The sequence below is a fragment of the Bubalus kerabau genome, chromosome 20 (assembly GCF_029407905.1).
Source record: "Bubalus kerabau isolate K-KA32 ecotype Philippines breed swamp buffalo chromosome 20, PCC_UOA_SB_1v2, whole genome shotgun sequence".
NCBI lineage: Eukaryota > Metazoa > Chordata > Mammalia > Artiodactyla > Bovidae > Bubalus > Bubalus kerabau.
Window position 1 is genome coordinate 57,307,085 of NC_073643.1, and position 23,482 is coordinate 57,330,566.

Below are 23,482 nucleotides of genomic sequence, written 5' to 3' on the forward strand. Positions count from 1 at the left end.
TGGCACCTTCCCTCCAGTCCTCCCCCTGGCACCTTCCCTCCAGTCCTCCCCCTGGCACCTTCCCTCCAGTCCTCCCCACTGGCACCTTCCCTCCAGTCCTCCCCGCTGGCACCTTCCCTCCAGTCCACCCCCTGGCACCTTCCCTCCCGTCCTCCCCCTGGTAACCATAAGTTTGTTCTCTGTGAGTGTGTTTCTGTTTTGTAGATAAATTCATTTGTGTAATTTCCTTTTAGATTTCATGTATAAGGGATGTCGCATGATCTCTCTCCTCCGTCTGCCTGACTTCGCTCAGTGTGACACTCTCCAGGTCCCTCCGTGTGGCTGCAGGCAGCGTTATCGCATTGTTTCTAATGACTGAGAGGCATTTTATTGTGTACGCGTGCATCCTCTTCATCCGTTCCTCTGTCAGCAGGCCTCTAGGGCGCTTCCACGTCTTGCTGCTGGAAGCGCGCCGCTGCAAGCACTGGGGTGCATGTACCCTTTTAGCCATGTTTTTCCCCAGGTATGTGCCCAGGAGTGGGATCGCAGGGTCATGGGGTGGCTCTCTCTGTGCTTTTTTTTTTTTTTTTATGGAACCTCCATACTGTTCTCCTTAGTGGCCACAGCAACTTATATTCCTAGCAACCACGTAGGAGGCTTGACAGACCCTTTCTTTACTGCTTGATGCTTGGGTGTTCTGTTCACACCCGACATTCCCCTCTCCTTTCTCTGCTGTGGAAGAGTGGTTCCGTTCCCGGAGCAGACGGTTCTGAATCTTGTTCATTCAGAAGCTACGTATTGGGCCAGGCCCTCCAGCAGGGCTGGGAGCACAGGGGTCCCACAGGCCGGGCCCTGCCCTCAGGAGCGCCCAGTCCTCTGGGGAGTCAGGCAGAGGCACAGACTAAAACACAGAGCTGAGGATGGGGGATGCTGAGGCTGGTAAGCAGGGAACCCTCCCTGGCCCCCCAGCCCCCCAGCCTCCACAGGTCTCGTGAGAGAAGTCCTGGCCACCTGGACAGGCAGGAAATGAAGGGGCCCCCTGCCCTCCTTCCGTCTGTGCAGGACCACCGTGTGCGCAAGGAAATGACTGAATGGATGGCTGTTAGCACGAGCCACGTGGATCCATGATGGGACCTTCCTTCTCCCCCCAAGTGGACAGAACCCTGGCTCAACCCCTGCTGGGGAAGCGCTGTCCAGTGACCCCCCTCGCCACCCCCAACCCCCGCATCTTCCCAGTGGGAAGACTCGTGCCTCCGAGGGTGCCAGCCAGGGGGTGTGGGGAGCAGGGCTGCACAGAGAGAGCCACAGGTTTTTATTTTTAATCTTAAGAAAAATAGAAACTCTAAAACTAGGTTTCAAAAACTGTGGCCTATTTTAAATGTTTACATTGAACAAATGAATACTTTTAACACACGCACAAATATAATTGTGCCATTTACGGGATAATTACAGTGTTTACCAAAGAAAAACCCTAGTCTGCGGGCTCCAGGCAGTGTGGTCCAGAAATGGGACACAAGTTTGAAACCGCGTGACGAACGGCCCCTTGAAACGCGTCCGTGTCTCCGGGAGAGTGGACCAGGAGACCTGGAGCCCTCCGGTGCGTGTGGTCCAGCGTGCGCCCTGATGGTTGGACGGCTCCCCTTCCCCAGATTGGGTGTCCCCCTCCCGCCCACACCCCTACACTGGCCTGCGGGCAGCAGCACCTCCTCTGGGCGGGCTGTCCCTGCTGCAGGATGACAGCTAGGGGACAGGATGACCCCCCCACCCCTGTCAGAGACCGCCCAGGCCCCCCAGCTGGCCGGAGCACAGGCTGCAGCCGGTCCTCTCCCAGGGGGGCCGGAACAATGCAGGCTCAGCTTTCTGAACAGGGTCGGGGGCCAGAGCGGGGAGCCCAGGGATCCAGGGCGCCCCGCCTGGCCTTTCCTCTGCCCTGGGCTGGCCATGCTTCCTGTGCCTGCTGTTGGCCGTGGGGCTTCTCACTGCATGCCCGCCTAACAGGATGGGAGTCCAGGCACACGCTTCTGTCCCTTTCTGTAGAAGGAATTTCGCTCAGCAGTAAGGACATGGTGAAATAAAGCAGGAAGAGCCTCCACTCTCTTAGTGGCTCGGCCTCTGTGGTGGGTTACAGAAGTCCCTCTGCACTTGAGGGAACTCCGTGTGAAAGGGGACGGTCTCCCCAATGTCCTCAGACTCTCAAGAAGATGGAGTGTAGGCAGGTGTTTGGCCAAATAATACTCCACCGCAGGGAGGGGCCCCGTTTTCCACTGACCACTCGGTGGACATTTGGGTGGTTTCTTTCACTGTTATGAATAGTGCTGTGAACATTCATGCTCTACTGTTGGTGTGGAAGTGGACTTTCATTTCTCTTGGGTTTACACCCAGGAGTAGGGTTTCTGGGTGATTTGGGAACTGTCTGACGAGCTGCTGAACTGCTTTCCAAAGAAGCCTCACCGTCTTGCATTCAGTTTCCCCAAGCCTTTGCCAACACTGGCTACTGCCTGGCTGATTGATTAAAGCCAGCCTAATGGGTGACTGGAATAGGTGAGTTTAACTCAGATGACCATTATATCTACTACTGCGGGCAGGAATCCCTCAGAAGAAATGGAGTAGCCATCATGGTCAACAGAAGAGTCCGAAATGCAGTACTTGGATGCAATCTCAAAAACGACAGAATGATCTCTGTTCGTTTCCAAGGCAAACCATTTAATATCACAGTAATCCAAGTCTATGCCCCAACCAGTAACACTGAAGAAGCTGAACGGTTCTATGAAGACCTACAAGATCTTCTAGAACTAACACCCAAAAAAGATGTCCTTTTCATTATAGGGGACTGGAATGCAAAAGTAGGAAGTCAAGAAACACCTGGAGTAACAGGCAAATTTGGCCTTGAAATATGGAATGAAGCAGAGCAAAGACTAATAGAGTTTTGCCAAGAAACTGCACTGGTCATAGCAAACACCCTCTTCCAACAACACAAGAGAAGACTCTACACATGGACATCACCATATGGTCAACACCGAAATCAGATTGATTATATTCTTTGCAGCCAAAGATGGAGAAGCTCTATACAGTCAGCAAAAACAAGACCAGGAGCTGACTGTGGCTCAGACCATGAACTCCTTATTGCCAAATTCAGACTTAAATTGAAGACAGTAGGGAAAACCACTAGACCATTCAGGTATGACCTAAATCAAATCCCTTATGATTATACAGTGGAAGTGAGAAATAGATTTAAGGGCCTAGATCTGATAGAGTGCCTGATGAACTATAGAATGAGGTTCGTGACATTGTATAGGAGACAGGGATCAAGACCATCCCCATGGAAAATAAATGCAAAAAAGCAAAATGGCTGTCTGGGGAGGCCTTACAAATAGCTGTGAAAAGAAGAGAAGAGAAAAGCAAAGGAGAAAAGGAAAGATATAAGCATCTGAATGCAGAGTTCCAAAGAATAGCAAGAAGAGATAAGAAAGCCTTCTTCAGCGATCAATGCAAAGAAATAGAGGAAAACGACAGAATGGGAAAGACTAGAGATCTCTTCAAGAAAATTAGAGATACCAAGGGGACATTTCATGCAAAGATGGGCTTGATAAAGGACAGAAATGGTATGGACCTAACAGAAGCAGAAGATATTAAGAAGAGGTGGCAAGAATACACAGAAGAACTGTACAAAAAAGATCTTCACGACCCAGATAATCACGATGGTATGATCACTCATCTAGAGCCAGACATCCTGGAATGTGAAGTCAAGTGGGCCTTAGAAAGCATCACTACGAACAAAGCTAATGGAGGTGATGGAATTCCAGTTGAGCTATTTCAAATCCTGAAAGATGATGCTGTGAAAGTGCTGCACTCAATATGCCAGCACATTTGGAAAACTCAGCAGTGGCCACAGGACTGGAAAAGGTCAGTGTTCGTTCCAATCCCAAAGAAAGACAATGCCAAAGAAGGCTCAAACTACCGCACAATTGCACTCATCTCACATGCTAGTAAAGTAATGCTCAAAATTCTCCAAGCCAGGCTTCAGCAATACGTGAACCGTGAACTTCCTGATGTTCAAGCTGGTTTTAGAAAAGGCAGAGGAACCAGAGATCAAATTGCCAACATCCGCTGGATCATGGAAAAAGCAAGAGAGTTCCAGAAAAACATCTATTTCTGCTTTATTGACTATGCCAAAGCCTTTGACTGTGTGGATCACAATAAACTGTGGAAACTTCTGAAAGAGATGGGAATACCAGACCACCTGACCTGCCTCTTGAGAAATCTGTATGCAGGTCAGGAAGCAACAGTTAGAACTGGACATGGAACAACAGACTGGTTCCAAATAGGAAAAGCAGTACATCAAGGCTGTATATTGTCACCCTGCTTATTTAACTTATATGCAGAGTACATCATGAGAAACGCTGGACTGGAAGAAACACAAGCTGGAATCAAGATTGCCGGGAGAAATATCAATAACCTCAGATATGCAGATGACACCACCCTTATGGCAGAAAGTGAAGAGGAACTCAAAAGCCTCTTGATGAAGGTGAAAGTGGAGAGTGAAAAAGTTGGCTTAAAGCTCAACATTCAGAAAACGAAGATCATGGCATCCGGTCCCATCCCTTCATGGGAAATAGATGGGGAAACAGTAGAAACAGTGTCAGACTTTATTTTTTTGGGCTCCAAAATCACTGCAGATGGTGACTGCAGCCATGAAATTAAAAGATGCTTACTCCTTGGAAGGAAAGTTATGACCAACCTAGATAGCATATTCAAAAGCAGAGACATTACTTTGCCAACAAAGATTCGTCTAGTCAAGGCTATGGTTTTTCCTGTGGTCATGTATGGATGTGAGAGTTGGACTGTGAAGAAGGCTGAGCGCCGAAGAATTGATGCTTTTGAACTGTGGTGTTGGAGAAGACTCTTGAGAGTCCCTTGGACTGCAAGGAGATCCAACCAGTCCATTCTGAAGGAGTTCAGCCCTGGGATTTCTTTGGAGGGAATGATGCTGAAGCTGAAACTCCAGTACTTTGGCCACCTCATACGAAGAGTTGACTCATTGGAAAAGACTCTGATGCTGGGAGGGACTGGGGACAGGAGGAGAAGGGGACGACAGAGGATGAGATGGCTGGATGGCATCACTGACTTGATGGACTTGAGTCTGAGTGAACTCCGGGAGTTGGTGATGGACAGGGAGGCCTGGCGTGCTGCGATTCATGGGGTCACAAAGAGTCGGAAACGACTGAGCGACTGAACTGAACTGAACTGAATGGGTGCAGAGTGCTATCTCCTTGAGGCTTTGCTTTGTGCTGTCCCGAAGCCTAGTGATGATCAAGTGTCTTTTCCGGTGCTTCTCGGCCATCTGTCTGTTTTGGAGGAACGTCTGTTCATTCCTGAGCCCATCTTATGTGTGTGCGCGCTCAGTCGTGTCCGCCTCTGCAACCCTGTGGACTGTAGCCCGCCAGGCTCCTCCGCCCATGGGATTTCCAAGGCCAGGATACTGGAATGGGCTGCCATTTTCTCCTCCAGGGGATCTTCCCGACCCAGGGATCGAACCCGGGTCTCTTGGTTTCCTGCCTGTGCTTTCGGTTATTTTTGTTTTTGGTGTTTTAAATATGCAAAACATTTACTTGATTGTAAAGTGAAAAAGATATGTTCAAAGCAGCCGCGCGTCCATTCCGCCCGCGCCTAAGAGGTAGCCATCTGCTTTAATTTCCAGTGTATGATTCCGTTAGCATCGCTGCACTTTCGTCCGTGGGTCTGAAGGACTGCGTCCTGGCGGTTTCCCGCAGTACTCGCACTGTGAAGCTCTGGGGCTTTTGCCAATCTGAGTCAGTCTGAGTGATGAGAAACGGTCTGTGTAGCTTTTTTTTTGTAATCACTTTTGTTGTAGTGCAGTTTACATGTAGTAAAGCACACCTATTTCAAGTGTGTAGTTTGGTGAGTGTGGCAAACGATCTACTTTCTGTCGCCGCAGATAAGTCTTGCCCTTTCCAGAATTTCCCGTGAATGGATTTATGGAGCGTGCAGTCTTGTGTCCGGAGGCTCCCGTGACTCAGCGGAGTGACCCTGAGATGTGTGCACGCGGCTCCGTGCCTTGGAGGCGGGTTCCTTCGATGGTGGGCGGCGTCCGCTGTGTGGTGTCCCTGTTTGCCTCTCAATGGGTTGGGTGTAGGCTGCGCCTGCTACAAACCAAGCCTGCTGTGAACCTTCTGGCACAATCCTTTTGCAAGCCTGTGTTTGTGCCCTGTGGGGGCACAGGGGAGCTGTGCGTGTGGGCTCCCCATCTCCAGGCCTTCCCCCGGAGCGGCCGTGCCCCTTCCAGCCCCACCAGCAACGCTGGCTGAGCTCCGGCCGCCCCGCCCTCCGTTCTCACCAACCATCGGCGTTGCCAGCCACAGGTTTTCACCTCGGCCATTCCAGAAGGCGAGGGGCGCTGGCTCTTCGTGGCTTGCTTCCTTTCTTAAAAGATGTTTACTGGAATGTAGCTGACTTACGTTGTCATATTAGCTTCAGGGGCAGTGATGTAAGTCACTTCTACATACACCCACTCTTATTTTAGACGCTTTCCCCATGTGGACACCACCGAGTGCTGAGTGGAGTTCCCTGAGCTGTGCAGCAGGCCCTGTTAGCTAGCTTTTACATGTAGTCCTGTGTATACGTCAGTCCTCATGTCCGAATTTATCCTTCCCACGCCCGTTCCCCTCTGGTAACCTACTTACTTGGGAAAGTAAGTCCCTTACTCGTGACTCTTCTGTTTTGTAAGTAAGTTCACCTGTACCGTTTTCTTTAGATTCCACATATTTTAATAGGTGATGTGATGTTCGTCGTTCTCTGGCCTACTTCACTCAGTATGAGGATCTCGAGGTCCATCCATGCTGCTGTAGATGGCGTTATTTCGTTTTCTGTGACTAATACTCCGTCGCATGTATGTGCCATATCTTCTTTACACACTCCTCCACCAGCGGAGGAGGATGTCTACGACATCTTGGCTGTTGTAAATAATGCTGCTGTGAACACTGGGGTGTGTGTGTCTTTTCGAATTAGTTTTCTCCAGATAGATGCCCAGGAGCTGGATTGTTGGATCCTAAGTTTCTATATTTAGGGCTTTTTTCTGGGATTATACCTGCTTCACAGTGTCGTGTTGGTGTCTCCTGCACAGCAGGGAGTCAGCTCTGTGCACGCACCCCTCCCCTTCCTCTCGAGCCCCCTCGCTCGCATCCCTCCGGGCTGTCCCGGGGCTCCGGGCTGAGCGCCCCGGGCTGCACTGCAGCTTCCCACAGCTCTGCCTCTCACGCGGGCCGTGTGCACGTCAGCGCTGCCCTCTCAGTCTGTCCCAGCACCTCCCCATGGTGCCCACAGGTCTGTTCTCGACGTCTGTGTCTCTTTTACTGCCCTGCAAATAGAGTCATACCATCTTTCTAGATTGCATGTGTGTGTGCGCGCGCATTCAGTGATGTCCGACACTTTGCAACCCCATGGACTGTAGCCTGCCAGCTTCCTCTGTCCATGGAATTTTCCAGGGAAGAAATACTAGAGGGGGTAGCCGCTTCCCACTCTCGGGGATCTTCCCACGTCTTCCCAGGGATCGAACCCGCGTCTCCTGCATCTCCTGGACTGGCAGGTGGGTTATTCACTAGTGCGCCACCTGGGAAGACTACATACGTATGCATTAATACATATTTTTCTCTTTCTGACTCATTTCACTCTGTATGACAGACTCTAGGTTCATTCTTGTCATTACAAAGAATCCAATTTCATTCCCCTTTCATGACCGAGTGATATCCCATTGTTTTTGAGTACCGCATCTTCTCTGTCCATTCACCTGTGGATAGACATGTAGGTCGCTTCCGTGTCCTGGGGACTGTGAGTAGAGCTGTGGTGAACGTTGCGGGTGCATGTATCTCTGGGAAGTATGGTCCTCACGGGGCACATATGCCCAGGAGTGGGACTGCTGGATCATACGGTAATCCGATTTTTAGTTTCTTAAGGAACCTCCATACTGTTCTCTATAGACGTGGCACCAGTTTCCTGCCACCAGCAGTACCGGGGGGGCCCTTTCTCCGCACCCTCTCCGGCAGTTGTAGAGTTTTGACAGTGGCTGTCCTGGCCAGCGGGAGGCGATGCCTCACTGTGGTTTGGATTCATGCGTCTCTAACGGTGATGTCGGCTACACAGCCCATGGGGTCGCACGGAGTCAGACATGACTGAGCGACTTCACTTTCACTTTTCACTTTCATGCACTGGAGAAGGAAATGGCAACCCACTCCAGCGTTCTTGCCTGGAGAATCCCAGGGATGGGGGAGCCTGGTGGGCTGCCATCTGTGGGGTCGCAGAGAGTTGGACATGACTTAGCAGCAGCAGTGATGTCGAGCATCTCTGCAAGTGCCCTCCAGCCATCTCGTTGTGGTTTACATTTGCACTTCCCTGGACACTAAGGATGCTGAGCATCTTTTCAGGTTCTTATCAGTACTATATTTCCTCTGCTGTTAAATATCTGGTGAATCTTCCCCATGTTAAAAAAAAATCAGATTACTTGTCTCTTTATTACTGAGCTGGAAGAGTTCTTTGTATATTTTGATACACTTCCTCTTTATGTACAGCGTGGCTGTTTGCCTGTGGCCTGCCTTTTCAGTTTCATGGTGGTATCTTTCAGAGACGTTCTGAAAACTGTGTCCTACAAAGCTTTAGCATTTCTTTTACTCTAAGTAAGGCTGAACACCTTATGTATTGAAGCTATTTACAAGTCTTTTTCTGTAAACTGCCCGTGTCTTTGGCCTATTTTTCTTTTTTTAATCAGTTTATTGGTTTTTACCTCCTTGATTTTAGAAGAGCTTTTTCACACATGAGGGGCTGGTACAGGCTTATGTTTTCACCCAGTGTGTGTCACGTCTTTTCAGCTCTGCTTCCAGAGCTTTTCCAGCAGAGTTCCTCCTGTGTGTTTTTACATAATCCGTGTATCTGTTTCTGTTGTTCATAGACTTTAATTATAGGCTGCCCACTCCCAGGTTATGCAGAAATTCACCCATGTTTGCATCTAGTATTTGAACAGTTTTTTTACCTTCAAGTGATGTAAAAAAAAATTTTAGTCTCTGCTCCACTTGGAGTTGATTTGGATATACAGTGAGGCGTGGAATCAATCTTATGTTTTTGGAAATGACTCTCCAGTGGTCCTTATATCATTTAAAAGCTCATATTTTTCTAATGATTTGAGATCACATTTCCCAGACCTTTATGGTTAAAACAGTAGATTTCCACATGTCTTTGGACATGCTATCCTGTCCTGTTTCTCGGCCATTTGGTTCCCCTGGCCCATCTGCCTGTGGTTCTGCTGCCGCAATGTCTAAATTACAGATTTGATGATGTTCAAACGCAGTGTAGGGGAGCCTCCTCGCTGTTCTTTTCATACTCAAAGGGTCCCTTATTTTTTTTTCCACATAAACTTAAAACCAGCTTGTCTAGCTCCAGGAAAGATACTGGAGTTTTTTAAAAATTGGTATTGTGTTAGATTTACGTTTACTCAGGAAAGGGGACATCTTTGCTGACGCGGACTTGCCCCGTGCAGAACCACAGGGTGCGTCCCCGTTTCTCCCAGGGTGCTTTCACGCAGGTCTCGTGAGGACTGTTCTGAAGTTTTTCCATAGACATGTTGTACATTTTACGTCAGGTTTACTTCCCAGGACTTGACCTCTTTCCCTGCTCTTATACTGGGTTCCTCTCGCTCATCATGTTTTCTAACTGGATGCTGTCTGTGTACAGGAAGGCTGTGACTGAGTCGTTAATTTGGTATCTTCCTATGTTACTGAATACTCATTATTGTCTGTACTCATCGAAGCATTTTCTTGGGTTTTCTAAGTAAACTTGCATCATCTTACAAAAACATCATTTATCTCTTCCTTAGGCTACAGGGATTTTTAAAGCTTTGTGTTACATATTGCCAAATCTCTGGCACCAATTTATACTTCTCTTGCAAGTGTTTATTCACACCCTTGCCAGCACTTAGCGTTAAGATTTTTTAAATCTTTGTCAATTTCTTACCACCTTTATTCATTAAGAGCACATTCACAGGCCCCTTCTGACTACAGGCAGAGTGCTCTGTAGACGACAATCAGGACAACTCTGCCTACAACCTACAGGCCTACTCTGACTACCGTCAGTGTCAAGTATAAGCACAGTGGTCTTGGAGATGTAGGCAGAGGCTCCTGCAGGCTCTAGACGGACTGGTCTGCAGTCTGTAGGTAGAGTGGTGCTGGGATTATAGGCAGCATGGTCCTCAGACCGTAGGCAGTCTTTCAGCAGAGTACAGGCAATGCGGTCCTGTATACTCTAGAGAGTGGTCTTGGAGACCACAGTCAGGACCACTCTGACCAAATCTACCAACCCACAGACTGTAGCCCACGTAAACCCTTCGTGGTCCGCAGACTGCATTTGTCCTCGGAATTGGTACTGCTTGTGTCCTGACCATCTCCCCTTTCCTCCAGGCCCTGCCATCCATTGTTTAGCCTCTGGTTCTGTGAGTTTGGCTTTTTTTTAGCATCTATATGTTAAGTCTTATGATATGTTTGTTGATCCTGAAATTTCTTGGGGTTCACAATTCAGACTCCCTCCAGAGAGCAGCCAATGGCAGAGGATGGGCTGCCCTCTCATAGAAACCCCATCTTGGGCTTAGAGAAGGATGCCTAATGCCACCTCCCCTTCAGCAGAGTCCCAGCGTCCCTTGGGTGCCTTACTTGTACCCCCGAACCTTCTGGGCAGGGCCTGGACCCCTCCGCACCACCCATGCTCAGGCCTGCTGTCTCCCCTGCTAATTGCAGAGGCCCTTCCCCACTAGACCACACAGTAGGGCGACAGAGTGGGTCGTGTCCCCCTCCCAGGACCCGCTCCCCGTGCCCCGAGCCTGGGCAGGGGGTGGAACATCCTGACCTGCGGGGTCACTGCCGCCCACCTTGATCTGGTCGCGGCCCCCTCTTTATTCTCCTAACCCCCGCTCCCCTGTGCTCCCAGCCCCGCTCCTTACTTGCTGTGTGACCCAGGGCTAACTGATGCCCCTCTCTGAGCCAGTTTCCGCCGGTATCCCACGGGCTGTCGTGAGTCGTGGAGGAGGGAGCCTCTGGCTTCACGTGGCACGGGGAGGGCTCCACAGGCGTGTGTGTACACGGAATGAGAGCGAAGAGTAAGTGCACAACGAGCCCTCTAACAGCTCTTCCCACCGCAGGTGGTGGGAACCGGGGCAGCGTTGGGTGCAGCCTCTGTTGGAATGGCACCCACACCCCCCTGCGCCCCCCCAGTCCCACCCAACAGGGCAGGCCCAAGCCTGCTCTGAGCCGGGGGAGCCCAGCCTGTGCATGTGGTCCTCGCGCCTTCAGACAGCGGGGCCTTCGTAGTCTCACTGCAGCGTGCTCGGGCAGCAGGGGGTGGGCACCAGGGAGGGGTATGTGTGAGGCACACCCACCACCAGCGCTCGGCCCCAGGCAGTGGTCCTCGGAGGACATGTCCTTCTTGCAGTATGTTCTCCATGGTCCCCACACTGACAGCCAAGCCGCTGTGGATGTCGATGTTTACCTTGGCTGCGCCTCCCTGCCTCCCAGGCCAGCCTCCTGTAAACACCACGTTCCTTCTCTCAGCTCTCTGAGCACGGAGGTGGCCTTTTGCAACCAATTCTAGGAATTTGGAAAGTCTGTGGGGCTAGGGTCAGGGACGAGCCCCTCCCAGGGTGTGGGGAGCCCCCGGGGCCCCTGAGCTCCTCTCGATCCTCGGGGTCAGCAGCGAGGGCCGCCTCAGGAAGGCCGACAGGATCCACGCGGCAGAGCCCGGCCACACCCCAGCGGCCCCTGGGTGCCCGGCTCCCTGGTTTCCTTCCACGAGAAGCAGGGCGGCGCTTCGGTGGAGATGGGGGGCCGGGGCCGCAGCCACGCGGCTCTGAGACAGCCCCGTGGCGGGCGGACACTGAGCGTCTCCCCTTCTCCACGCAGATCTGGGACATGAGTGACGACGAGACCATCTGACACGCGCCTTGCGCTCCGAGGCCGCCGCCCCAGGACTGCGACACGGCCCCGCGTCCCCACCGCTAGAGGCCTGGCCTGCCTCCACGCCGGGAGCCGCTGGCGTCCTCCGTTCTGACAGCTCCTCATCCCACCGGTTCTGAGCTCAATAATAACCTTGGCTATGGCACTGCCGGTGACCTGGGACTTGGTCCCCTTCACGAGCGGTTCTTTCTTTTGGAGGGGGGGCCGCGCTCCTCCTGGCCGGGACCCCCGTGGGGGAAGTGACGGCGGGGGGCAGGTGGCCAAGAGACCCGTGGGGAGCAAGAAGCCGGCTCCTTTCAGCAGCCTTTGTGGGGGCTGCGGCCCCAGCCTGGCCGGCTGGAGGGGAGGTGGGACAGAAGGGGCCACACCGGCCCAGGGAAGCTGACCTCCAGGGACGCAGGCTGCAGCTCCCCACCTCCGCTGCACTAGGGGAAGGAGACCGGGCTCCTTCCTTGGAGCTGCCCGGGCGGGGCCCTCCTGCCCTGGGGCCTCCAGAGGCCCAGAGAAAGCCCAGACCTCACCGGAGGGCCTGCTCCCAGGTCCCACCTCCGCCTGGAGGCCCCAACTCCAGGAGGGGCAGAGTGGGTGGTGGGTCTGCCTCCATGCAGCCAGGGGGATGGTCAGAGGGTTTGGGGGAGGCGCCCTGCTGGGGTCACTCAGGCTGATTTTACTCTTCCTCCTGGGGCTGCGCCTCTGTGGCCGCCACCGAGCAGGGCATGGAAGCCAGGAGCGGGGGCCCTTTTATCTTGGGCAAGGAAGCAAAGTCAATGATGAGTCTTGAGTTGGGTTGCTGTAGGTTTTAAATGATGCTTCTCTTTGAGAGTTGAAAATTAGTTTTCCAGCCGACGTGGGGCTTAAACCAGAGGCCACTGGACCCCAGGCACTGAGCCCACCCCACCATCCCCAGGGCCCAAGGATCACCCTGACAGTTTGTGGTTTAAGAGCACTTTATTATTGTTCTTAAGGCTACTTTTAAGTACAAAAAAAAGATGGCCTGCCAAACCTTTTTTTTTTTTTTTTTTCTCTTCTTCTTCCAGGAAAAACAGGCCACAGAGAATGGTATATTACAGATTTACAAACATGGAGAGAATGGTCTGAACGCACTGCGGATGGCCTGGCTCTGTGGAGAACCTCTCTGTGCCCTGAGGCCGGGGAGTGTCCCCCTGCCCGGGGCCCCTCCCAGCAGGGACCCGGCCCTTGGCGCTCCGGTTCCCCCTCCCCAGCGATGTCCTCGCTGGCAGGCGCCCGCCGAGCCTGTTCTGCACAGAGCCGCAGGCAGTGGGTCGTTTTCCTGGGCAACGCTCAGTAGCCTGTAGCAATAACAAACTAGTGGCTATTAAGGCAGATGCAGTGTTCTCATAGAATAACTGTGTTCCTGCACTTTTACAGACAAATCTAAGACGAAAAAAAAAAAAAAAGATCAACTTTTTTTTCCAAACAAAAAAAAAATATGAATGATTACAATAGGAAAAGGGAAAAATTAAATAGCTACATATCATTAACAAATTAATTGTTCTTCAAAAAATACCTACAAATTTCTCTGTACATTCTTTACGCACAGCGTAATGATGGTCTTAAAGTTACCTATATAAAAAAAGTGTTCTTGATGATTTTTTTTTTTTCCTACAGAAAATATAGGGGCCTGGATGCAAAAGCCTGGAAGCCCAGTGAAGTGGGAGGGAAATGCGTGCGGGGTTGGGGGGGGGGGGGGGGGGCGCGACGCCTTCCTCCTGCCTCTTCAAAGACCTGCAGCCCCAGGAACCCAACGCCCGCCTGGTCACCCAGTGCCAACTGTGTAAAAGTCACCAGCCAACCTGTATCTTTCTCTTACTGACGACCAGGCCAGGAGGCACCCAGAGCCCTGGTGGGCGGGGCGGGAGGCGGCGCCCGGGAGGGGCCGGGGCCCAAGAAAAGGTTCCCGGACACAAAAGCAGCTGTCGAACATCCACAGCTGGGTCTGTCATGCTTGCTTCTTCGCCTAATTCCTAGTTAGTAGCTATGACTATAGCAAACGATAATAAATGCAGTAATAACTGTATAAAGTCAGAGGAATGTATACTGCCTTGGCCCCAGCGTACGAGAGGAAGCACACAAAAACACCGCGTCAGATTGTCGGGAATCGGCTGTCCGGCCAAGGGAGCAGAGCAGTTTCTGTATCAAGAGGGAAGCTGGGAGACACCAGTCCCAACTCCCCTGGGAGCGCGGGAGCAGGCAGGGAGGCAGAAAATAGCCGATGCTGTCAGCCTGCGGCCACCGCTCCAGCATCCTACTCAGCCGCCGACCAGCCACTCGCCCGCCCGCGTCCAGGGCCTGCCAGGGAGTAACGTGGACATCAAATACAAATCTTAGAGTACAACTGTACCAGCAGTAAGTATATCTAGGACTGTAACTGACAAAAATAAAACGCATTCTGAAAAGAAGCTAGTTAAGTATTAAGGATTTTTTTGTTTACTGTCTATACAGTTAATAGAAACCAGCTATTTTTATCCATTAAAACATGCATCACTGTTTAAAGCACTACAGGCTCCTCCAACTTCAGCTCTAGCCTAACAAACTGCAGTGTTCAGAAAAGGTAAAATGCCCGTGATTGGTAAGAGTCTGCAGTCCAGTTGCAAGCACCTGAAATCTAGACAGAGAAAGACCTATAACCTGCATGAGACTTCCCCTTTCCAAAGCGGTTTTGTCTAAATTAAAAAACAACAAAAAACACAAATGGTCACAAATGTCATCCTGAAACCCTCTGTTTCTCAGCAGTTTGCCCTCAGAGCACCAGCGTCTCGCACAAAGCTGTCAGGCAGGCCACTCGAGTCCTCCTCCCATAGTGCAAATCAGACACGACAGTCCTGTTCTCTTCAAGTAGACGCACACACACAAGCACGCACACACGCAGGCTGGAAGCGGAGCCGCACACGCCCGGGTCTCGAGAAGCGAACGAAAAAGCACAGAGCATCTGGGTCGCCAGTGGCCTGGCCTGTGACTGAGAAAGCGCGAGCCGTGGCGACCCGGCCTCGCGGGGCGCTGACCTGGTCCAGGCGTCTTTGGTAACCGAGGCGGGCGTGCGTGGACAAGAGGTGCCCCGCGCGGCGCCGCCAGCGTGTCTGAGGGCCCCGAGGACGAAGACTAAGCAAGTAACGAAACACAACAGAAACCCCACCACTTGGTTTTTGCGAATAAACCACCCCTCCCTCTCCCACCAAATTTTTTCCCCCAATTTTTCCATTTTTTTTAAGCACTGTCTGTTCAAAGCTCAGGCAAACCATGCAGATGGAAGTGGTGTCGGAGGGTGGTGCTCCCTTCAGGAGACCACGGACGGGGAATGGCTGTGGCTGACCATGTGGGCCGAGGGGCTGGCGGGCTGGCCCCGGCGCGAGGCCGACTCGGGGCTGCTGGAAGCGCCGTCCTTGGCCGCCTTGATCTGGAGCCACGTGTCACCCAGGGCCTTGGCGAAGTGGTCGTCCACGGAGCCCGTGATGGACACGGAGTTGGGGGCCGGCTCTGGCTCCTTGTAGTTCTTGCCCAGGCTCCGGCGGAAGTGCTCCTCCACCACGGGGTCGCAGGTGGCTGGAGGACAGTGGGGGGATGGCAGTCAGAGCGGGGACCGCACAGAGGGTGACCCCGGCGCGGGTCCCGTCTCTGCGCCTGCTGCCCGGGGCCGTGCGCGCGCACGTTCACGCACACAGGGCGGTGGTGACGACCACCCTGAGGCCGGACTTGGGGGGGGCCTGGAGGGCGGGGCCCACTGGGCTGCTCCCCCCGCCCAGCCCGGCGCCTTTGTGCTGGGACAATGCCTCCCTCCACAGGGGCCCCGAGGCCGCCGTTCCGGGAACAGGAGGGGAAGGGGTGCTGAGTCCCCCGCCCTGTTGGGGGGTGGGGGGCACGCGTGGGCACTCACAGCTCGGGGTCCGCCGGTAGCTGGCTGGGCCGGCCGCACAGCCGCTGTGCGCCACTGGGCAGTGCGAGAGGTTGCAGTTGCGGGCGCTGGCGGAGGCGCACGTGATCACCGAGGGCCGATTCTGCGGGGGAGGCTGGTGTGAGTGGCGAGCACGGGGAGGGGGGAGGGGGGAGGGGGGCGATGCGGACCCCACCCGGCCACCCCCCCCCCTTGAGTTCCAACCCCGCTCCGAGGCAGGACGGCCACCCCCGTGCCCTTCAGCCTGGCCGGGCACTCACTGAACCGGGAGAGCCCCCATCAGTGCGCATGGGGCCTTCTCCCCAGCACCCCTTTCCCGCCGAGCACCGCCCCCCCCCCACCCAAGACCTCTCCAGGCCCAAAGGCAGATCTGGTCAAGCCCCTCCCCCGCCTCGTGGTTCCCACTCTGAAGCTCAAGGACCCAAATCCACAGTGAAGAAGCGCCGAGGAGGTGTGCCGGGCCCGCTCTGAGCAGCAGCCATGTGAGTCGCCGAGCCGGGGACAGAGGCTCGGCTGCTGGGCTGAAATGAGACGGTCACCGAGTAGGGAGACCAGCGGGCAGACGGCAGGGGGAGGGCCCCTGCAAAGGGACACCCAGAGTGTGTCCCCCAGACCCCAGAGATTCTGAGCCATTCTAGGACCTTCCAAGATACTCCCAGTTCTGCTCATCTCTATTCCGACCATGCAAGTGACGACTGAGATGGAGGAGCCTCTCCCAGTGTATGAGTCACACACCAGCGTTACCCTGTTGGCCTTCCCCAAGACCACCACGCTGCCTGCCTGGCAACCTCCACCTGCCCTTCAAGACCCTGTTCAAGTACCTCCTCTGTGAGGCATGAAGCCACCCCCGAGCAGGGACCCTACCAGACATCCCCTGACCTGGACGAAAACACCTGTGAGCCAACCTCACTCTCAGGCTGCAGCCAGGAAGGGTCCTGATAGCCCCCGACAAGACAGAGGCGGCCAGACAGCTCGCAGGAGCTGGGCGTCAGCCGAGGCCGAGTGACGGCAGCAGGTCAGCAAGGGGATCGGGGCTTGTCCACCCCTGGCATTCCCGTCACGAGCTGGGACGGTAGCTCCTGTGGAGGCCTGCAGAGCAGACCTTCCAGGGATGGGAAGTGGGCAGGTCTGTGATGCAGATCGGGCTCCATTTGAGAGAGCAGGCGTGTGCTCCGGGTCTAACAAGGAACAGCACACACCCGAGCTGAGAGGTGAGGCTGAGCAGCAGCAGCCTGGGAACAAAGACCTCGGGGCTTTACTGATGGTTCTGCAAGTCGGCAGCAGAGCAGAGCCACCAGGAGCCGATGTGACACCTTGCCGTGGGGACAGAAACAGTGGAAAGGAGGGAACGTGGCTCTGAGACTCGGAGGGCCTCGGAGAACGAGGTGCCCACTCGTTAGGCAGGACCTTCATTCACCTTCTAAGCTCATTTTGTGAAATGGGAAGAATAGGACCTGACGGGCTTGGAGCGCGCCCTAAGATGGGTCTGGGGGCCTGGCCGTGGTCAGGTCCAGGCATCCTGTCGCTTCTGGAGGGTCTGTTCAAACCGCTGAGTCTGTGCTCTCCCCACATGCCTTCGCTGAGTAACCTGCCCCCCACCCTCCAGACGGGGCTGCGGCTAAGGCGGGAGGAGACGGGGGGAACTTGGGAGCTGGGGGACAGCCACGCCAAGCTGGCCGTGCGATCCATACGCAGCGAGAGAGAAGGATGCAGAGATGGCCTGGAGCCAGGGGAGGAAGGGGGCCGGCCTCCCGTCCAGCTCTCAGGCCCGGTGCGGCCCGCCCTTCCGAAGCCTGGCTGCACCCACGGCTCCGGGAGATGCCCGGGGCCTCTAGCTATAACTTCCTTCCTTCCTGCAGCACCGGTGAGTGTTCCCTACCTGGTAGCTCCCCCTGACTCCCCCCAGCTGATACATGAGCAGTCTGGCTCACTTGATTACCTGACTCCTCCAGACTCGAACTGTGTGAGCGCCTGCATCTTGCTTGACCAGCTTCTAACACACTACTTACACAAAGCAGCTGTCTATATACCCAGTTTTGTTAGGAAAAAAAAGGAAACAAACAGGGTCGTGATTTGGGGCTTTAAGGCAGAAAGCGCAACTGTTCATCAGCCTTCCTGGGAGCCGCAGTGAAACTTCACCCAGCACCTGAGGGCACCCACGAGCAGGGGGCACAGATGGGGTCAGAAGCAGGCCTGGGCAGGGGCTGCAGTAGCAGCCTGGAGGCTGAGCTTGGCTCCGGCACCTCCTCATGCTCGCATCCGCGTCCAGGAGTCTCGCGCAAACCCTGAGGATCTGCTGGGCCCCGGGCCCCAGAGGTTCAGAGAGAGGAACCACAGGTTCACGCCGTACTTCTGAACTGCACGGTTAATGCCTCCCTTTATCAGCTCTTCCCCCAGGAGCCTGTTTTTTAAGTCTCTGTTCCTACCAAACAGTCTGTGTTTATTGACAACTTAGTTCCCTTATTTTCCTTTATGTATGTATATATTAAAAACAGTCCTCGTCTGCCAATCACAGTCCCTGTCTGCCAATGACAGGGTTCTGACCAGACTTCCTAGGGCCCCAGCCCCGAGCAGAGCAGCCTGTTACTGAACTCCAGCCGTGTGGCCTCGTAAGGGGTTCGTGTTAGAGTGCCCCTGGGATCATCACACTGATCCCGAAAGAGCTGCTGAGGAAGACAGCAAGAAACACGGCAAGTCCAAGCCATTCCCTCCTCATGAGAAGCAGCGAAGCAGCAGCCCCCCAGACACTACCACTTCTCTGAGGCCGCTCAGCCTAAGGAGCGGGGCCCACACGCGGAGTAACCCACACAGCTGGTGCTCCCGGCACAGCCCAGCGATGGGGTCCCGCCCCCCCCCGACAGAGGCGTACCTGCTGCCGCTCCACCGGGGCCAGGGTGGGCGAGAGGCCGGCCGGCCTGCTGGCGTCCAGGCTGTTCTTGGTCAGTGCGAGGGGCTGCTCCATGCTCAGGCTGGGCAGGGACGTGTACAGGGGGCCACTGTGCAGGCTCATGGTGGGGGCCACGGCCCGCTCGATGGGGCTGCGGCTCCGCTCCCGGGGGTCTTTCCGGCAGTCCCCGTTGGCCGTCTTATTCCTGAAAAGAGAACAGCACGCGCTCAGATGGGAACGCCTGACAGCTTCTGGGTAGGGAAGGAGGCCATGGCCCTGCTCACACCAATCGTTCCAGCCTTCTCTGCCATGGGGAGGGACCACACCGTCATCACCCCACCTTGGGGCGCCTCCAATAGCCCGCAGGGAATCGGGCCGGCACGCTAGCCTGCGTGGGCGCTGGGGAGCGGTGCCCTTGCAGGGTCTGGGGTCCGCTCCATGGCACCAGCAGGAAGGGACCGTCCACACACCTGGGCCACCGACAGCCCCCAACTGGTGAGCCTGGCTCTGGCCCTGGATCTGCCAGAGTGCCCCACGCAGGCTTTCGAGAGAGCCACCCTCCCCTCACCCCGCTAGTGAGCCTGCCTTCCTGTGTCCCTGGAGCCCCCCAGGGCATCTGAGAGCCCACTCGGCCTGGCACCCTCATGCCCAGTGCCCTGCCCATGACCACTGAGAAACTGCGGGTGAGGGCGAGGCCCCGGGGCCTGAGCAGCTGTCCCGCAGATGCAGTCTGTGCCCATCAGGATGGCACTGGGGCTTGGGGAGGTGGGGCGGTGATGCAGGAGACCAGTCTGGTTCTGCCAGCACATCCCCAGAGCCGGTGTCCTCAGCCGCCGTGTGGGCATGGGGGCCACCTGGGAGGGTCTCGAACAGGGACCGAAGGCTACACGTGTGCGGAATCGTGCGGGCGGAACAAGCCACCCGTGAGCTCAGCTCATCAGCTGCAGCACAACCTGGCCGAACACGGCACGCTGTGCAGTTCGTGGGTGTCCTCACCCGCTCCCCCATCCTCTGGTGGACTCGACAGAGTCACTTAGACACGATTAGAGGACAAACTTGCAGCCCATGAAGACGATCACAGACAAGTCAGACAGTCCAGACGAGACGCTCGATACACGTCCCACAGATCCCGGCAACTTCCAAAGAATTATGAGACCAGAGAAAGAAAAGGGAAAAAAAGCCCTTAATTCTGAAACCAGCCTGTCCGTAACGTATCGTCTCCCTGTGTAGATTCAGAGCACATTGCTGGCCTTTATGCAGAAGGCTCCACAGTCGTAACCACGGACGCCAACACAGCAGCGACACCAGCCCTCCGACCTGAGGTGAGTGGGCTTTTCCTGAACAGGGTGTTTTTCCCTTAATGTAGCTCAGACAGTCAGGAGTCTGCCTGCCAATGTAGGAGACACGGGTTCGATCCCTGCATCAGGAAGATCCCCTTGGAGAAGGAAATGGCGACCCGCTCAAGTATTCTTGCCTGGAGAATCCCACGGACAGAGGAGCCTGGCGGCTACAGTCCAGGGGGTCGCACAGAGCCAGACACGACCGACCGACTGATACTTTCCCTCTAGTGTTTGATGTTCTATTTCAACTGCCTCCCTGACATAATTTCCCCAAAAAATGAGGTTTCTAGACATCACATCACAAACTGTTGAGAGGTCGCGGGCTGGTCGCGTCACTGGGACAAGCCCCCGTGCAGTTCAGGCTCCGTGCCTGTCCACCAACACTAACCAAGTCCCTATCTTGTGATGGTTATGGGAGGAAGACACAGCCCTGCTCAGGGGCTCACGATCCGGGCATCAGAGGGGAGGTGTGGGCAGAAGGCTGGCAGGGAGGCTCACACAAACTGAGGCCCCAGACACCACCCAGCCCAACCGGGCAGCCGGTCTGGAGGGTCAGGGACTGAAGCCTTGTTCCGGGGAGGGTGCCCGAGCAGCAGAGGGTCTGTCCCACGTCACCCTGGGTGCGGGAGGAGTGAACAGGGGAGACAGGCCCCTGCAGGCAGGATGCAGCGGGCATCGAGGACCAGAAAAGACACCGAAAACACCCAGAAGCCGTCTGAAGAAGTCGCTGGTTAATTTTAGTAAATTACACATTACTCACACTTCCAAGCTCCTTTTCCCGGTTCCCGGAGCTTGGACACAGACGTCGTTTTCCTTCCCCCAGTGAATCACCCCTGGGCTCCGCCGCTTCCCGGGAGTCACGTGCTCCTGGACCCAAAACCACATGCTTCCTGCCTGCGACCCGCGGCGCCTCCACCCTCCTTAGGGACACGTCTGCTCCGCGAGGGACCCAGAGGCCTCCTAGGTGGTGGGTGCTGGGGACCGCCCGAGAACACGAGGCTCAGGGTCCCGGGTCCACCCCCCAGGGGCCCATCCTCACCCCGGGGAGGGCGCTGCCACAGAGAAGGCAGCAAGGGGCTCGCGAGTAGGAAGGGGACACCGTCCTCTGGGACAGAGCGTCCGGGCCAGGCTCCCACGAGCTGCTGCTCTGGCCTCCGCATCCCCAGGGGATACATGCTTGGCCCCAGGCAGTGGGACCGTGCGGGACGCCCTCAGCACGCACCCTCGTGAACGCAGGGCTCCCTGCCCTTTACCAACGGGGCCCAGAGCTACAGCAAACCCCTGGGAAGGTCTGTCTTCCCATTCTCAGCAGTTAGCTAAACCAACAGGCTCCGAGTTCTTAGGCCAGGGAGGGAAGCAGAATGAAGCAGTTTAGTGCTTTCGAGGAAATGTTCTCGTGCCCTGGGGTCCACAGGCCGTAGCTCCTGGACCCAGTTCAGTGCCCCTGTGTCCCCTACCCCATCCTGGGCTCCCATAATTCAGGAACACCCCTGAGCTGGCGGGGTGGCCACGGGGTGCAGAACACTGCCCTAGCTGGCTGACGTGCTGGGTTTAGGACAGGGACCAGGCCGGCAGCAGGTGCCAGCATCTCAGAGAAGAGGCCCGAGGTGGAGCCAATGAACACTCAGCCTGAGAGGCTGAGAGATGGAGGCAGGGCGGCAACTGGGCGCTCGGCAGGCCCCAGGCAGCCCCCGCCTCACCCCGTCTCCATCCTCAGCTCTGGGAGGCCCCCTGACCCCCAAACCACGGGGCTGGAGGACACAGCAGGGACCTGTGTGTGCACGAGGGGTCACAGCACCGGGGGACACGGCAGCCTCCCCAGTGGGACCGGAGGTCCTCACCCTCCACGCCCTGCCCGCTCTCTGGAGCTGAGCACAGCACAGAGTTTTAAACAACCATTCACTAGGTGAACTGTTAAAGGACAGGTATCATGTGATGTATCATGTGAGGATTGAACTGTGAAGCAAGCTGAGCACCAAAGACTTGATGCTTTTGAACTGTGGTGTTGGAGAAGACTCTTGAGAGTCCCTTGGACTGCAGGGAAATCCAACCAGTCCATCCTAAAGGAGATCAGTCCTGGGTGTTCATTGGAAGGACTGATATTGAAGCTGAAACTCCAATACTTTGGCCACCTGATGTGAACAGCCGACTTGCTGGAAAAGACCCTGATGCTGGGAAAGACTGAAGGCAAAAGAAGAGGGCAGCAGAGGATGAGATGGTTGGATGGCATCACCGACTCAATGGACATGAGTTTGAGCAAGGTCCGGGAGTTGGCAAAGGACAGGGAGGCTGGCGTGCTGCAGTCCATGGGGTCGCAGAGAGACATGACTGAACGACTGAACTGAACTGAATCATGTGGGACCCAGTTAACGGTATGTGATGAATGAAAGGGAATTAAGGAAATTTCAGAGGAAATGCCCAGCAGGAAAAGACTTTTCTTCTGAAAAAGCAGAATTTAAGGAGCATTTACACACCAGGCACAAAGAGCTGTGAAGCGCTTTCCCCCTTCACCTCCCCCATCCTTAGTTTTTCTCCCTCAGCCCACGTCCTGCTTCAAAACGAACCCCCAGGTCATCCAGACTCAGGTCACCCTCCTTCCTCCTTGTGAGGGGGGCGTGGGGGTGTGACCACGACGTCCTAGTCGGGTGTCGTCACCCCTCAGCACCAGTTTCAGACAGGAAGCAGGGAGGTGTGGGGCGAGACAGCCCGGCAGGGCACAGGGCTCAGAGGAAAGGCGTCAGCACTGCGAGGCTGGGAGGTGAGGCGGAGACGCTGTCCGGGATACTCAACGGTGAGCCGGGTGTCACGGGCCGGACACAGCTGAGAAGTAACTGGCATTCAGAACCCCGCTCCCCAGGACACAGAGGGGCCCGGGACCCTGCTGCAGTGCCCAGCCCACCCGGCTTTGGCAGGGCACGGGGGAGCCCGCCCAGCCCTGCCTTTGACCAAGGGGGAAGACTGTGTCATCTGTGACACCTGTCACCAGGGACACCCAACGGGGATGCGGGGCCAGGCCGCCGGGTGCCCACGTGCTGCAGCCCCAGAACAGGGCCGGCGCTCAGAAACCTGCTTCACTTGGGGAGTCGGGGCTCCCTGACTGCTGAGACCCGCGACGCGGGACCACTCTCCTAACAGCTTGTGCTCAGCCATGTCTCTCTACCCCATGGACTGTGGCCCTCCAGGCTCCTCCGTCCATGGGATTTCCCAGGCAAGCATACCGGAGTGGGTTGCCATTTCCTCTTCCAGGGGGCTCTTCCCAACCCAGGGATCGAACCTGCGTCTCCTGTGATGGCAGGCAGGTTTTTTTTTAACCTCCTAGGAAGCCCTCCTAACAGCTCGACTCAACGTAAATAAGGGAACA

General features: G+C 55.3%; 2 protein-coding genes across 21 annotated transcripts in view; one reads left to right on the plus strand and one right to left on the minus strand.

Moving 5' to 3' along the window:
• Window positions 1-12,158, plus strand: part of ATG7 (autophagy related 7) — a 273,321-nt gene extending 261,163 nt beyond the window's left edge. For both annotated transcript variants that reach the window (XR_008705982.1, XM_055557371.1), the window contains one exon: window positions 11,931-12,158. Coding sequence is in view for 1 of the 2 variants with exons in the window: in XM_055557371.1 (XP_055413346.1) it covers window positions 11,931-11,963 (33 nt within the window). In the remaining variant the exon portion in view is untranslated. The remainder of the gene's footprint in view (window positions 1-11,930) is intronic.
• A 755-nt stretch (window positions 12,159-12,913) lies between these two features.
• The window catches only part of VGLL4 (vestigial like family member 4), a 162,715-nt gene continuing 152,146 nt past the window's right edge, over window positions 12,914-23,482 (minus strand). For all 19 annotated transcript variants that reach the window (XM_055557382.1, XM_055557391.1, XM_055557376.1 and 16 more), the window contains 3 exons: window positions 18,764-18,986; window positions 15,877-15,997; window positions 12,914-15,545 (listed from right to left, as the gene is read on the minus strand). In XM_055557382.1, the coding sequence (XP_055413357.1) occupies window positions 15,280-15,545; window positions 15,877-15,997; window positions 18,764-18,986 (610 nt within the window). In that variant the 3' untranslated portion in view covers window positions 12,914-15,279. The remainder of the gene's footprint in view (window positions 15,546-15,876; window positions 15,998-18,763; window positions 18,987-23,482) is intronic.